The 16158-nt window shown below is 36.4% G+C and overlaps 2 protein-coding genes across 3 annotated transcripts; one reads left to right on the top strand and one right to left on the bottom strand.

The window, feature by feature from the left end:
• Nucleotides 1-220: 220 nt before the first annotated feature.
• Nucleotides 221-2339, bottom strand: LOC111885763 (protein LURP-one-related 10). 2 transcript variants are annotated; one of them, XR_002848202.3, is made up of 4 exons: nt 1967-2339; nt 1635-1865; nt 1170-1482; nt 221-1136 (listed from the first exon to the last, which is right to left on the bottom strand). XR_002848202.3 is itself a non-coding variant. In XM_023882003.3 (3 exons), exons 1-3 carry the CDS (start codon nt 2201-2203, stop codon nt 1285-1287), a joined length of 666 nt encoding a protein of 221 aa, XP_023737771.1. In that variant the 5' UTR covers nt 2204-2339; the 3' UTR covers nt 221-1284. The 2 variants fall into 2 exon arrangements, 1 of the variants encoding a protein (XP_023737771.1); XM_023882003.3 differs by having other exon boundaries at nt 221-1482.
• A 2022-nt stretch (nt 2340-4361) lies between these two features.
• LOC111885792 (uncharacterized) lies at nt 4362-13747 on the top strand. The gene is made up of 2 exons (XM_023882028.1): nt 4362-4602; nt 12759-13747. The coding sequence occupies exons 1-2, from the start codon at nt 4362-4364 to the stop codon at nt 13745-13747; spliced, it is 1230 nt and encodes a 409-aa protein (XP_023737796.1).
• The last annotated feature ends 2411 nt before the right edge of the window (nt 13748-16158 follow it).

Below are 16158 nucleotides of genomic sequence, written 5' to 3'. Positions count from 1 at the left end.
CATGGAATTTCACTCAAATCAATTTCAACCGGCACCGATGGAATAAAGCTAGGTTGGAGAATTTCATTAGAGGCCGTCCTGGATGAAGATGCACAATCAATTGATATCCGTCTTTTTAAATATCTTTCCATTTATCTGTGAATAGAAAGTGTTATTATTCATTGTTACAATAAAACTCAATAATTAACAATCTATTGTATTTAAGAGTGAACATATGAAGTTCAAATAATCCAAATCTATTATTCAAGTACTTTACCTAACAATAAGAAAACAATTTCAATATTTGTATGGACCACTAACCTATTACAATCAACAAAGCTATAATTACATAACGGTGTTCAAATATACCCATAAAAAACCAAAAATTAACAATACAACCAAGAGAATAACTAATTTTCATCGAGTCCACAAACCAAACGAAAGAAACTTATAAACCAACCCCTAATAAAATCAAATATATTACATATTTAGAGATAAAGATTTACGGAGGTAGATCGAGAGAACAGGGGAAGCGGAGGTCGAAGGCACACTCAGGTCGTCACGGTCGGCATCAGTTTAGGCGATGATAGTCTATGATCTCCACGAAGTTATTTTTTTTATGGAATGGTGATTTGATGCCATGGTGCGGCTGTGGCTAGGTTGAAAAGAAAAAAGAAGATAAAATAAAAGAAGTGAAGCAAACAAATTGCATGTTTAGGAATTGGGTGTACATTTCCAAAAAAGGAAATCGGATGTACTTTGGATGGGTGCCAACTAAAGTCAAAGTGGACCATTCTTAAAAAAAGAAAAAAATAATATATATATATATATATATATATATATATATATATATATATATATATATATATATATATATATATATATATATATATATATATATATATATATATGGTGGGACCCAAAATTAAGTGGGGTCCAAACACCCCACTCCTTCAACATTGGCTCCTCCACTTGCTCCGACCACGCTAAGCATAGATTTATCATCGGAAATACTTCCATATAAATCTTACAATGTCAAATTCTCTCAAAACTCACCTTCCCATTGGCATGATCATAAATGAAACAAACTGTTTTTGTCTTTCTTTCGGTTTGTGGGTTTGAGAAAACCATTCTTGATGATACTCCACATATTTATACTGCAATCATTGATATTTTTGGGTTGTTGTATAACTACTTCTACACACATATACAAACTGTCAAAACTATCCTAACCACACATTATTTTTCTCCACAAATTACAACTAACAAAATGGGAATTTGTCATATAGAATGCAACTAGTATGACTAGGAAAAAAATGCACCAAGAACTGCACCCACCGCTGATCCAGCAGCAACTTCAGTACCTTTTGTGTTAGAGCTTTTCATAGCCTCAACAATCCCTATAAGTGTAACCACAAAGGCGTAATCAACATTGGGATAAATTGTCACCATGAATTTGTCCTTAACGAGTTTTATATTCTCAGATGATTGCATTTTATTCACCTACAAGAATAAGTCAATTAATTAGTTTGAGCTTGAACCATACTTTCACGAACTTATCAAATCTTGTATCAGTTATATGTATCACGTAACTGAAAACAGGGATATATATCTACTAGAAAGCAAACTAAAAGACAAAAATGAAAGGAAATTACTTGGGCTATTGTTGTTGAAGTATCTCCCATATAAATAGTGCAGTTTTTCTTCGACCAGCTTCCTGTTATCTTGAAATCACAAACATCTTTACTACCGGTTTTGTTTGCCAGGAACACATGTACATTGGTCTTAGATTGGAACACGTGAGCTGTTTTTGTGGTAAATACCATGTCCGATTTGCTTTTACTGTCACCCCGGAATACATTCCACCTATCGTGTTCACTCATGATCTGGAAGATAGATTAATCCATTTCAATGTTAAATTTAGCATCAAGTTTTCAAAACAACCCAAAGAACAAAAAAGAAGTATTAAAATTAAACTTAAAGTCACCTTCTTACGCATTGTAACGATGGGTTTGTCATCAACATCGAGTAGCACTCGTTGATAATGAAAGGATGTATCACATCGTTTCACTTTAAGCATGATTTTATTGCTCATATCAGTAATCTCAACGTTTCCTTTTGGATTTCTATCAACTATAATATCAAGTTGATATGGTGACATGAACTGAGACCCTATCACAGAGACTGGAGAGGACAAAGGTGCATAGCTTGGTTGAGCCATCATCGATACACACAGACAAATAGTTCTTGATAGATTATATGAGTGAAAGGCTTCTTATAAAGATGTGTTCCTGTTGACGGATTACTTTTCTGGGGTTAGGAAGTTTGTCAGGAAGCCTCTCAACACGGCACTGTTTTGACAAAGTCTAACCTCTTCTCTTGTTTGGTAAATGGCATCCACTATCCGCACCTACATATATTTATTACGTGGGGTTCTTTTTAAAATGGTGTATGGATAATTAATGTCAAATACTTTATATCAAGATACAATTGTTTATACCGAATTAAGTAGTGGACATATTTAATACTGCATATAAGTTAAAAGAACATATACTATATTTAGATAAGATAACATGTGATATGAATATTTAAAATAAAAACGAAAAAAGATGAAGGTTTACCTTAATATTTGAACATTAATTCTTAGTTAAGAGTTTAGAGGTCGTGTATAATTTAATATAAATAGGTCTTAAAATTTAAAAATTAAAAAATATATATAAAACAAAATTTTAATTTTTGATTTCATCTAGTAATAGACTATAATGAGAATTCCATATCATGTATCAGTTTGACCGTAACCTATTTCTCCCCCAATGCCAGCATGTACTTGGGACCAACAAAAATACAAAGAAAATAAATTCCCAACCCATGATTATCAACCTGAAGTAGAGAATGGCAAAACCACAACCAAATACACTTTACATATAGTCAATAATAACACCCACACAATACCATCCTGCACCCCTCATAACATATCTAAGCTCATAGAAAAATCACACATCGGAAAAACAACCCAACATCAATCTAAGTCCCAAGAACTTAGCTTGAGTTAACTTGGGTCAGCCCAACCGTTTTGGGTTAAATGACCCAGTTAATAGCCCAAATGTTTGTAGGCCCATGTATGTTTGTTTAAATGACCAAGTTTTGGCGCCGGAGAAATTGGTTATTGTTATGTTGATTGTTTATGCCTAAGTCTACAAAAACCGGTGAACTACGTACTCTATAATCCGGAGATTGAAAAAGAAGCAAAATGGTTGAAAAAGTTAGCCAAACAAGCAAAGCAACAACAACTCGTTCAAGATTCTTCCTCTTCTCCACTAATCAACATAGAAGATCAAGTTCATACTTCAAATGATACCGACACCTAACCGAGTTCTCCAATTGTTGGTCATTCCTTTGAAGACATTCCATTTGAAAACTACATAGCTATGAATCACACTCCACCTCACAATCCAAAAAAATCAAGATGCCAATACCCCACCCCAACAACCAAGACAACAACAACACCAAGAACCTCTCATAGATATGCCACCTTGGAATCAACACCCTCATTAACCAAATCAACTCAATTATCAACAACAACAACCACAAAACCAAAACGTCCATCAAAACAACCAACCTCAAAACAATGCTTTTTAAGTTCAACAACAACAAACACATCAACCAAATCAACCTAATTACCCACACCCTCCAATGTACCAACACCCAATGTACCCACAACAACAACTCCCCTACAACCAATATCCTAACTACCAACTTTATCCACCACAAATGTACAATCACCAACAATACCCATACCCACCTTACCAACAACCCCCCAATTACATGCAACCATATCCCAATAACCCCAATCCACCCAATCCCCCTCAAGAGTTCATACTTAGACAAATGTTACACACACACCCCTTGGTATTGTTTATCCGGCCGCAAACCGCCAAGGGATTGAATTGAAGTCAAGTTTCATACATCAACTCACTAAGTTCCAATGTTTGGATGGAGAAGATCCTCAAAATCATTTGAAGTCCTTTCATATGATATGTGTTAGCATGTTGCCCAAACATGTGGCATTGGATGATTTCAAGCTAACCGCCTTCCCTTTCACCTTGGATGATAAAGCTAGAGAATGGTTATTCAACTTACCACCGGGATCTATTCACATATGGGAAGAGTTACTCAAAGCCTTCAATAGTAAGTTCTATCCCACTTCCCGGATATCAAGTCAATGAAGTGACATTTTTGGGATTCGTCAAGGGGAGAATGAGACTTTTCATGATTTTTGGGAGTGATTCAACAACTTGTGTACAAGTTGTCCTCAACACAACATACCCGAACAACTACTTCTTCAATAATTTTATGAGGGTATGAATGAAAAAGATTGAAAGATGATTGATGCTTCAAGTGGTGGTGACATATTCAACAAGACCCCTCACGAGATACAATCACTTTTTGGTACCATTTCTCAAAATCAAAGAAACTTTGGGACTCGAAATAACATGAAGAGAAATTCCCCTCAAGTGGTTGGTAAAGTTAGTAACACCCAAAACTTGGAATCAAAGCTTTTGGATTTGACTAATGTGTTAAGTCAAATGGTGGTGGGAAGTGGTCAACAATTGATGGTGTGTGGTATTTGTGCAATGACGGGGCATTATACGGGCAAGTGTCCCACACTTGGAAGTGACGCAGAGGATTTTAATGCCATGGGGGATATCAAGATCAACCAAGACCCATGGGATTTCAATACACATATACCCCAAATTGGAGGAATAACCCAAACAACCCATACCCACCAAAGCAAAACCCACCAAATATTATGATGAGACCCCAATATCCACAATATCTTTTCCAAAAACCTCCATATCCACAAACATCTCATCCCCCTCCAAATTACCAACAACCTCATCAACAAGGCCAACCAAGAAGTTGTTGGATTAGTGTCTAAGTCCATAACTATTTTGGTATGTACTTGACCCGATGGTGCATGGTCCTTTTGGGTTGCCTTCACCAAAGCAACTTTATAGGATGAATTATGGAGAGAAAAGATTAAATATGATTTATTAATATATTATGGGAATAATATATTAAAGGAGAAATCATATTGTTTAATTAATATTAGTCAATAATTAATTGGTAATTAGTTTTGTGACTAAAAGAGATTAATTAAACTTAAGGGACTGGAATTATAACTATAGGATAATTGCAATTTGGGCCATGGATTGCCTTGAATCAAGAGGTGGACGAATTCTATGGGGAAACCCATAAGGAAATCATCCATGGGCTTGATTAAAGGAGTCTATGGGTTGCTTAGGGCTTAAGCAACCAAATTAGGTTTTCCTTGTTAGATAACCCTAATAGCCTCACTATATATAGAACCCTTAAGGCTCAAAAACGTGGACAAGCAACCTTCTAGGATTTTCACACGGTTTTGGCAGCCTCCATCCTCTCTCCTCTTCACCCTCTTGCTTATGGTGTTTGTAAGCCATTAGAGGAGTGACACTTGTGACTCTAAGCCTTCCAAAGCCAATTCAAGGAGGAATTGGGATTGTTATTGCTACATAACAATCAAGGTAATATCATAAACCTAATTATATGTTAATATTGATTTCCATATGCTAGAATTAGGGTTTATAGTCTTGGATTGAAAGCATGTACAATAGAGAAACCTAGATCCAAGCATTAGGGTTTGTATGAGCACATAGGATGTTCTTAGGACCAAAACCCATCAGTGGTATCAGAGCCTAGCTTGGTTTCAATTGTATTGATGCATTGTATAACTGGAAAATTCAATTTTTTGGATTCTGGAGGCTGGACTCGTCGAGTCCATGGCTGAACTCGCCGAGTCCATGCAGACTCGACGAGTCCAAGGCTGACTCGACGAGTCAACTCGTCAGATGGAGGGTATTTCGCGATTTCTTGCTGTTTTTGCTTATGGATTGTTACCTTATCATGTTAGATCAATATTAATCCGATTATATGATATATTTGACTATATTTTTGATCTAATTGAAGATATTTATCAATTAATAAGATAATTGTTTCCTTATAAGATAATTGATTAATTATTTTGACTAAATTGATAAATTGTTTTGCAAGAAATCATTAAACAAATCAAATATGGATAATTATGTGGTTAAATGTTAATTTTGAATTATTTGTTATTTGATCCTTGTTGTTATGAAAAGTTTCATATTTTACCCTTTAGGTTTTATAGTTTAAATTTGAACCCAAAAGTTTTGTTGTTTTGAAATTTAAATAGTTGAAACCCTAATGTTTTGAAAAAGGTTTCAAAAACTTGCCCTCAAGTTTTGGAATTTAAATTTTGATTAATAGTACATTTAAATTCTAAAACCTAATGTGTTGAAATGTTTCAAAAACTTACCCTCAAGTTTTGGAATTTAAAAGTTGATTAAAAGTTTAATTAGGAATGTTAAATTCTAAAACTAGTATAGTTTTGAAAAAGTTCAAATCACACCCTTATGGTTTTATTAATTAATTAAGGTGTATAATTAATAGAGATTTAATAAATCCATAAAAGTTTAGGTTTACAATTTAATTGAATTAAAAGTATAATTGTTAAATTAGACCACCTAGTATTTTGAAAGTATAAAATACACCCTATACTATATATAACATTAAAAGTCGAACATTATATATATGTATGAGTAAAAGTCAGTCTTACCGTTAGTAGGCCTCATTCACGAAGCTGGTCTATAAGGGGTGTTTAAGGAAATTGCCTATAAAATGGCGATTGAATGGGTATCCACTCTTACCCACCGCACTCTTGACTAGTGGAGGGTCGTTAGCCGAACGGGTAGGATAGGACGAAACCTTCCATTATAAGTATAATGAAGTATAAAAGTAGCTAAATGTTTTCATAAAATTCCCAATCTTAGTTACTTAGGCAAAAGTGAATTGATGCAATTCCATGAAATTACACTTTGTGCCCTTGCGAAGACGTTAGTGGAGCGTGTGTGGTTTACCGGCACACTAAATGGGTCTAAGAAAAGGTAGCAAAGGGTGACTCAATGTTTGTCATACTTCGGTGGAGCGTGTGTGGTTTACCGGCACATCAAATAGGTGACTGTAACATGTGAGGGCACCATGTAAGTTTGCGTGGTTATTCACACCCGCTTTGTGATCCTCGGCATCCCAGTCACAAACAAGAGGGGCATATCGAGATTTAAACATGCCATTGAAAGTTCAATGAATCTCAAAGGATCTAGGAGTTTTCATAGATTTAAAACTTAAATTTCTTTTCGTTTTTCGTGGTGGAAATTAGTGAATCGTCATTCACTTACCTTCCAATGTTCTGCAATTTGGGTTACGGCATCCCTCTCCCGAGTTGTAAAATATCGTGTTGGGTCCTAGCCTTAGTATCTCATTTGGATGATTTACTAAGGACGCAATCTATCAACTAACTTGAATTTCGTTTTCTCCCGTTTTGTAGATGTCAAAGTTCAACAACTATGGTCTTCCCGAATCCCGTGGAACAAGCATTCCACATGAAGATGATATTCCACGATTCGATCGAGGAACAAGAAATCATGCTTCACTTCCTCCTCCTCCTCCTCCAATTATTCTCTCTAACCCACAAGATTGTAAAATTGAAAGGTTTAATATCACTCAAGCCCTGTTGGCAAGTAAACATAAAGAAGGAAAGTCGGTGTGTGTACACGTCCTAGGGATGAAGTCGCACATTGATAGACTAAGAATGTTGAGATCCGTTGTCTGTGAGGAAATAGCTGTTGATTGGGTTCTTCAGTCACTTCCTAACTCATATAGTGAGTTCGTAAGAGAGTACTATATGATGAACCGCAACATGACCCTTATAGATCTCACCTATATGCTTATTGCTGCTAAATCAGCAATGATTTGGCGCAATAGAAAAGCAAAGTTGATTGGTGAATCTGCCTTCAAGACCTCTATGGAAATAGACAATGTCAACAAAAGACATGCTATGATCGAAAAGTCTGATCATAAGAGAAAGGCAATGTCTGAAGTAGTTCCATGTCCTGTTCCAAGAGAGTCAATTTGCTTTTATTGTCAAGAGAAGGGGCATTGGAGACGAAGTTGCCCTAATTACCTAAGAAATCTAAGAGATGGGAGAGTCAGAACGTATGGCTCTACTTTAGGTAAGAATCCACTATCTAACTCCGTTAAGTTCCTATTAATTGATTCTTAATACATGATGTAATAAGATTGCATTTGAGTGTTTTGCAGGCTTGGTGAAAAGAAAGGAAGCTTGTTGAGAGAGAGCAAGATGAATCTAATCACCAAGAGATGGATCTCAATCGCATGGACTTGAAGATTAGATTTTGAGCTTAAATAGTTATGATAGAGTTGTTAGAAATTTTCCTTTTACATAGTTTTCAATGGATTTTTCATTGTAAGGACAAATTTTTCCGCTGCTTTTATAAATAAAATAAATTTTGTTTGACTTATTTATTTATTTGTTTATTTCCTTGCAATGAAATCGTTATGAAAATTGATGTTTGCATATTTCTACAACGAATGGATATGATTCTTAGTCATGTTATTTATGGAGATGTCAGGAATTTACCAAATAGGGAGAGTTTCTTATCGCCCAAGTTTCAATTGGACAGAAACTTGGAATCATGCAAATTGGTTGCACGATGAATGAGAAATTTCATATTTGGAAATTAGACTAATTCATTGACAAAGTGTCAAATGAAGGACTAGGAGATCGAGTACACAAAGGTGTGTGTTGATCAAGTCCACCATAAGAATAACAAAGATATTCGTCATGATTTACTAAATGCTTAGTAAATATGATTATACTTACAAGATTAAGTGTAATTCTGAATTGATTAAAGGGTTTAGATCAATAGCAGAATGAATAAGAAGAATCAAGTAGGCAGAAAGATAAAAGTTTCTCCATTCTAAGAAGATGGGAGAGTACCTTTTATGCTTTATGATAGGTCTTAATGATTAAGAACCATATCTCAATTGATCCTCTAAGTGAGTCTTAGTACAATTGTATGTCTAATAAGAGGAATCAAGGATTGAAGAAATGGTTAAATCAAGAATTCAATCATACTTCGTCCCAATAACATGTCTTAAAGTTAAGATTGTGACAATGAGTGAAAAGTATTAAAGGTTTATAACATTCATCAAATGTGAAAAGTTGTGATGTCTTGAATAAGACAAAGACTGACTAGGATCAATTTATGAAGTGTTTTGATAAAAGCTACACTAACTCTTGAATGTTTGTTTGTCAAGAAATGTTTATTGACAAGAGAATCTTATATGTCAAGGAGTCAGTGGGAGTCTTAATGGTCTTGAAAGGTTTCAAGAACAAATCAAATAAACCTTATCGATCATCACTAGCACACGAGTTGAGGTTTACAACCTATCGTGGTGACATTATTTTGTTTCTGTGCCAATCCAATCAAGTTAATTATGCATGTAAGTTCTATGAATTCTCATTTTGAACGCATAAAAGGCAAAGCACCTTAATCAATGAAAGGTACATTGATAGGAAAGGGTGAGCTGCTTAACTACTTGGAAGACATGGTGGGCAGCTTGCTACCATAAGGCAATAAATCAAGATTAAGAAAGTTCGGTCCATATGAGTTTGAATTTGTCGTAAACTTTAGTTTTAACAAATTCACATAGATAGGAACACATACACCGCTCAAATCTAAGTGTCATAAGATTTCCTCCTTCATGAAAATGATTGTGAGGAAATGCTTTCACTAAGAGAGATTTTGAGAAGATAGTGATTGTAAAATTGCATTCTCGAATTCAATTATGGTTACGGTATCCCTTTCCATAATTTGAATTGTGAGGTTTGGCAATTAGTCTTAATTGTTTAGACACACATATGAACTATCGAAGGCAAAGGTGTATAAGTTCAAAAAACCTTGATAAAAGATTATCAAAGCACTAAGTATGAGAAACATGAACTTAAGAAATTCAATAAGCATTGTTTTTCTAAAAGTTAAGATGTTTATGAATACAAGTCGAAGCTAGTGGGAGCATAAGTGTTATGTTTTATAATAATCATCATGATAGTGGGAGCATAAATATTATGATTATATGATTGTTAAGGCACGTATTTCAAGTTGGCAATATTAATTATAGAAAACAAGAGTCATACTTTGCAAAGTTGTAAGAGTTGAAAGGTTGTTTTGCTATAATTAAGGGATAGAATATTATGCTTCATTTCAAATCTAAAGGCTTAGGTTGTGGAATGTTAATTAAATTTAGTCAAAGGTACACAGTGTGTTCTTAAAAATTTCGATTATGATTACGGCATTCCTCTTCACAATTCGAATTTTGAGAACATAGCAAATAAAACATTGTGCGTCGTGTCCCATACGGTTCGGGTATAGGATCGATTGCAAATGCTTTAATGTTTGACCATTCTAAAATTTTCCAAATGTCGAGCACATTTAGAGGGAAAAGGGACTAGAATTGGTTTTTACTAAAAGAATTAAACAACTATCAAAGGACAATCCAAAGTTCGACGAGGATTGGTCGCTTGTGAGTAGTTGGAAGTATAGTATTGGAAAATATGGAAATGTTTCCACATTGGATGGACCATATCCACATTGTTACGAATAGATAAGATTCTATTAAGAATGAGTTGTCACATGGAAAATATGGAAGCGTATCCATATTGGGAATTGAATATTGAGAAATCTATGACTAGATTAGAAACTTCTATGCAAAAGGATGTTCAAAGAATGTACTTTGAGTAAGAGACATCATGTCTATGGAATTGTCTTGTAACAATCTCCGATAGAGGACTTTGTAATATCATTGGCAATAGTCTCTGTGACTTTGGTGCAGTGACATTATGAAAGGATCATTGCATAAAATGTTAGAATCTAGCATATTCTATAAGTAGCAAGAATTTGATATTCTTGAACTTATGAAAAATGGATTTGGAGTTGTGAAATGAGAATGATTGGAAATGTGTTCAATGTGATCTATTTCACAAAGTAAGAACCATAGGTAAACATTGTGTGCATGCTAGGAGCATGGGACAATTGTTGTAATTCAAGTAAGAAGTTGATTACCCGAAACGACAAATAATGAGTAATCGATATGGTGATAAATAAAAGGTGTTTTATTTATGCTCAAAGAGTTGAGGCCATATGGGATTAGTATTATTCTTGTGTTTCATATTTGCATGTTTTGACTTCCAGAATAATTGAGTTTATTAAGAATAATCGAATTATTCAAACGGGCCACAGTCGTTCATATGATGGAAGTAGATATGAATGAAGATTGTCGTGAATTGGTGTGTGGATTGTCTAGAAAAGTATTAGACACAAGCAAATGTTTGCTGCAACGTTCATGAGTGCTTACGTATATGATTTGAGCATTGGATTAAACCCACGCTCACTTGGATCACTCCATGGATTGTATCACGAATGATTGGTGAGACGATAACATCTTATATTCTTGAAACCGAGATGTGTGAGTTGTATCTTGCAAATCGATTGCACATTGATAATATGTAAACGCACTAGTAACTTGGTGTTATAAAACATATTGTTGTGTGTGATTTGGTTAGTAAGTGCAAGCAAGCATTGTATCAAAGTTTATCCGTTCCTTTTATTCAAAGTAGGATAAAAGCGATATCTTTGGGCCCCTCGATGGTTTAGTGATGACAAACGTAAATGCTCGGCCGGGCTAGGGCTAATTTGATTTGTTCAATTAGTCTGTCGTTATAAATCAGAAATCGAGATATAGTACAAAGAAAATGATTTGAAATCATTTCTCATATGATATCTAGAATGGAGGAATATATGATCCCTTATCTAAGGACACGCGTATCTGATAGGATCAGAGTTGACAGCGGCTTTGGAAAGCTACGATTGCAGATCAGGATCTGAAGTCATACGCAGAATAGTTGTTAGACTTATCCAAGTGGGAGACTGGTGGATTAGTGTGTAAGTCCATAATTATTTTGGTATATACTTGACCCGATGGTGCATGGTCCTTTTGGGTTGTCTTCACCAAAGCAACTTGATAGGATGAATTATGGAGAGAAAGGATTAAATATGATTTATTAATATATTATGGGAATAATATATTAAAGAAGAAATCATATTGTTTAATTAATATTGGTCAATAATTAATTCGTAATTAGTTCTGTGACTAAAAGAGATTAATTAAACTTAAGGGATTGGAATTGTAATTATAGGATAATTGCAATTTGGGCCATGGATTTCCTTGAATCAAGAGGTGGACGAATTTTATGGGGAAACCCATAAGGAAATCGTCCATGGGCTTGATTAAAGGAGTCTATGGGTTTCTTAGGGCTTAAGCTACCAAATTAGGGTTTTCTTGTTAGATAACCCTAATAGCCTCACTATATATAGAACCCTTAAGGCTCAAAAACGTGGACAAGCAACCTTCTAGGGTTTTCACACGGTTTTGGCAGCCTCCATCCTCTCTCCTCTTCATCCTCTTGCTTATGGTGTTTGTAAGCCATTAGAGGAGTGACACTTGTGACTCTAAGCCTTCCAAAGCCAATTCAAGGAGGAATTGGGATTGTTATTGCTACATAACAATCAAGGTAATATCATAAACCTAATTATATGTTATATTGATTTCCATATGCTAGAATTAGGGTTTATAGTCTTGGATTGAAAGCATGTACAATAGAGAAACCTAGATCCAAGCATTAGGGTTTGTATGAGCATATAAGATGTTCTTAGGACCAAAACCCATCAAAAGTAACCATCAAATGAGTCTTCAAGCACTCGTTACTTCTCTTGCTCAAAGCCAAACCTAATTTCAACAAGCGACCAAGAACACATTCTCCAACAGTCAAGCACAAATTAGAGACTTGGCCACCGCTCTTAACAAGATAGAACAAAGTGGTAAACTTCCATCTCAAACCAAGAAGAACCCCAATGTGAGTGCAATCACCTTGAAAAGTGGGAAAACCCTTAGAGAAAACAACTCTAAAAGAGTTTCAAGAGAAGACGAAGATGAGGTTATTATTGTTGAGCCTTCAATGGTGGTAGTTTCTCCAAAAGAACCGGTTGTTCCTAACATTGACCAACCCGAATCTTCCAACAAGATCATCAAGCCATTGGTCATACCACCACCTTTTCCCTCCCGATTAGCCCCCTCAAAGAAAAAGGAGGAAGGGAAGGAGTTTCTTGAGACTTTCCGTAAGGTCCAAATCAACTTTCCACTATTGGATGCCATCAAACAAATTCCAAGCTATGCCAAATTTCTTAAGGATTTGTGCACCAACAAGAGGAAATTCAAGGCGAATGAAAAGATTCAAGTCAATTCAAATGTGTCCGCGGTTATCCAAAAGAAGTTACCACCCAAATGCAAGGACCTGGACATGTTTTCTATCCCTTGCAATATTGGTGATTTGCATGTTGAAAGTGTCATGCTAGATCATGGAGCCTCAATCAATGTCATGCCATACTCGGTTTTCCAATTTCTCAATGTTGGACCTTTGGAAGAAACCGGAGTAATCTTTCAATTAGCGGACAAGTCAAGTGTATTTCCAAGAGGCGTGTTGGAGGATGTACTAGTGCAAGTTAATCAACTAGTATTTCCTGCGGACTTCTATGTCATTGACCTTGAAGAGAAGACTCCTTCAAAGTCATCTATGATCATTCATGAAGACACGATTATTGATGTCCATAATGGGAAGATCACCATGGAGTTTGATGGAGAGACCATTCACTTCAATATCTTTGAAGCAATGAGGTACCCTAGCAACATTTCTCTATTGTATCGGGTTGATGTGATTGAGTCAATCACCTAAGAAGTATTTGAGTTATCACATGGGGATATTTTGAAGATGGTACTCAACATGGGTCTTGATTGTGAGAGTTTGAAGAAAACATTGGATATGTGTACATTGGACTCCGAAGTTGAAGAGATTGTGAAGACTTTAGAAGTTAACAATTCAACAAAGAAGGATGTCTCTCAAGTTGTCTTATCTCATTCTCCAAACAAGATGCCCCCTTCCATAATCCACTCACCCACACTTGAATTGAAAGTCTTACCTAGCTACTTAAAGTATGCTTATCTACGTAACGATGAAACTCTCCCAGTGATCATCTCCTCTGAATTGAAAGACTTTGAAGAAGACCAACTGGTTGATGTTTTGAAAGATCACAAAGAGGCCATGGGGTGGACAATAGAGAATATAAAAAGGATTAGTCCTAATGTATTGAAAGACCTCTTTTCATATATAACATTTTCATAAAGTCAAAAACATGCCACATGCATATTTATATCTTATTACAAAAGACTTGATACAAACCGACTATTAAGATTTTTACAGAATTTTATATATTACACAGCTTCCCAGGAATCCAAAATTCTTATACATACATAAACACTAAGTGCAAAAGTATTAACTATTCTAAATCTTCCAACACTATATGACTATATTGGATTCTTATCACCTACAACAATTAAACACTGAGAGGGATGGGTGACGCTTAGTGAGTTCAATAACAGTTACAATATAACGTTATGTCATATATGTAACAGCCCGGAATCTCAGGTATTATTAAAATTATGTTTTTGGGGTGATTTAAGAGGGGACTCGGCGAGTTGGAGCCTAGACTCGCCGAGTAGGATCGCAGACTTGGTCGCGGGTCCGCGACTGGACTCGACGAGTCCAGATATGGACTCGGCGAGTCGACGCTGTTTAGCGGAAACCCTAACCGTTCAGGTTTGGGACGTATAAAAGGGGTCCATTGGCCGTCATTGTTCGTTTTAGCCTTCTGAGAAGAACCCTAAATCGATTTAGTGCAGCAGGAGCAAGGATCTTAGGCCATTGTTGGTTATAGAAGAGTGGGTGTGCAAGGAAGAGGAAGGATTGGCTAAAAGAGCAGCAAGGGGTCACATTCTGAGGATTGGGAATACAGAGAATACATCATCCAGGTAAGAATTCGTGTATGCTCTGCTATATTGATGTATTTATGAAATTAGGGTTTATAGAACCCATTTAGTGATTTGATGAAGTAATGCTTTGTTACCCCACGACTATAATCTTGTATTAGGACCTTTAGAGGTCCAGAAGGTCCCATGCATGTGTACTTCGGGACGAGACCTATCTCAGGAAGCAGTTACTCGTCTGCATGGCATGGACTCGCCGAGTTGTTCTTCAGACTCGGCGAGTAGCTTGAAGATTTACTGGGACTCGCCGAGTTGTTCATCAGACTCGGCGAGTGGAGTCGGGGTGGCCCCGCGATTCTTCCACGAGGACCTCGTCGAGTCAAGAGGAATACTCGACGAGTAGAAAGGGAATATTCAGGAATTTGTGAGGACGACTAGACTCGCCGAGTCGCCATGGTACTCGCCGAGTCCAGTCGAGTTGACCGTTGACCGTTGACCAGAGTTGACCTAAGTCTGACTTCTTAGGGATAGTCACACTTAGATGATATGAGTGCTAATGAGTTATGTAATGCTATAGGAGGGTTGTAGCTCGTTGGTTTGTGCACGAGTGATTTCAGGAGTTGCTAGCTTTCAGCATTTACGAGGTGAGTCTTCTCACTATACTGTACCCGGAAGGGTTTGACTGTGTGACCGGAAGGTCGGATATGATATGTGATATGTATGCTATATGTGGTATGTTATATGTTATATGTGCTATGTATGTTATGGGCCGGAAGGCGAATATGTTATGGGCCGGAAGGCGATATAATGTGTGATGGACCGGAAGGTCGGCGTGGGTAAGGCCGGAAGGTTTACCCAGCAGGGACGGAAGTCCCCTGAGACACATGGACCGGAAGGTCGGGCCGGAAGGCAATGTTATGTGGACCGAATGGTCCGGGCCGGAAGGCAATGTTATGTGGACCGAAAGGTTCGGGCCGGAAGGCGTATGTGCGTAAGGTATATTGGGGAACTCACTAAGCATTTATGCTTACAGTTGTTGTGCATGTATTTCAGGTACTAGCGAGGACCGTGGGAAGGCGTCGGCATGATCGATACACACTGAAGATTGTCTTATGATCTTGGGAGTTTGAATAATTGTATTGACCGAATAATTAAACTGTTTATGCCTTGTTTTTAATGGAAATAATTATGTTTTAAAAATGAAAAAAAAATTGTTTGAAGAATTTGAGTTGTTACAATTGGTATCAGAGCCTTGGTTTGAGGGATTCGGGTGCACCTTCGGGGGTAACTGAACTCAAACCGAGGATTTGAGGAAACTTTTCA

The sequence above is a fragment of the Lactuca sativa genome, chromosome 8 (assembly GCF_002870075.4).
Source record: "Lactuca sativa cultivar Salinas chromosome 8, Lsat_Salinas_v11, whole genome shotgun sequence".
Lineage (NCBI taxonomy): Eukaryota > Viridiplantae > Streptophyta > Magnoliopsida > Asterales > Asteraceae > Lactuca > Lactuca sativa.
The sequence above is the reverse complement of the archived record's forward strand: the minus strand, read 5'-3'. Positions and strand labels throughout refer to the sequence as shown.

What these genes read in the sequence shown, in the direction of transcription:
- LOC111885763 (XM_023882003.3), bottom strand. Translation starts at nt 2,203, where the DNA reads ATGATGGCTCAACCAAGCTATGCACCTTTGTCCTCTCCAGTCTCTGTG. An exon ending in TCGTTACAATGCGTAAGAAG is followed by an intron (nt 1,866 to 1,966) that starts GTGACTTTAAGT and finishes TCTATCTTCCAG; the next exon opens with ATCATGAGTGAACACGATAG. An exon ending in CTTCAACAACAATAGCCCAA is followed by an intron (nt 1,483 to 1,634) that starts GTAATTTCCTTT and finishes TTATTCTTGTAG; the next exon opens with GTGAATAAAATGCAATCATC.
- LOC111885792 (XM_023882028.1), top strand. Translation starts at nt 4,362, where the DNA reads ATGATTGATGCTTCAAGTGGTGGTGACATATTCAACAAGACCCCTCAC. An exon ending in TCAACAATTGATGGTGTGTG is followed by an intron (nt 4,603 to 12,758) that starts GTATTTGTGCAA and finishes AATTTCAACAAG; the next exon opens with CGACCAAGAACACATTCTCC.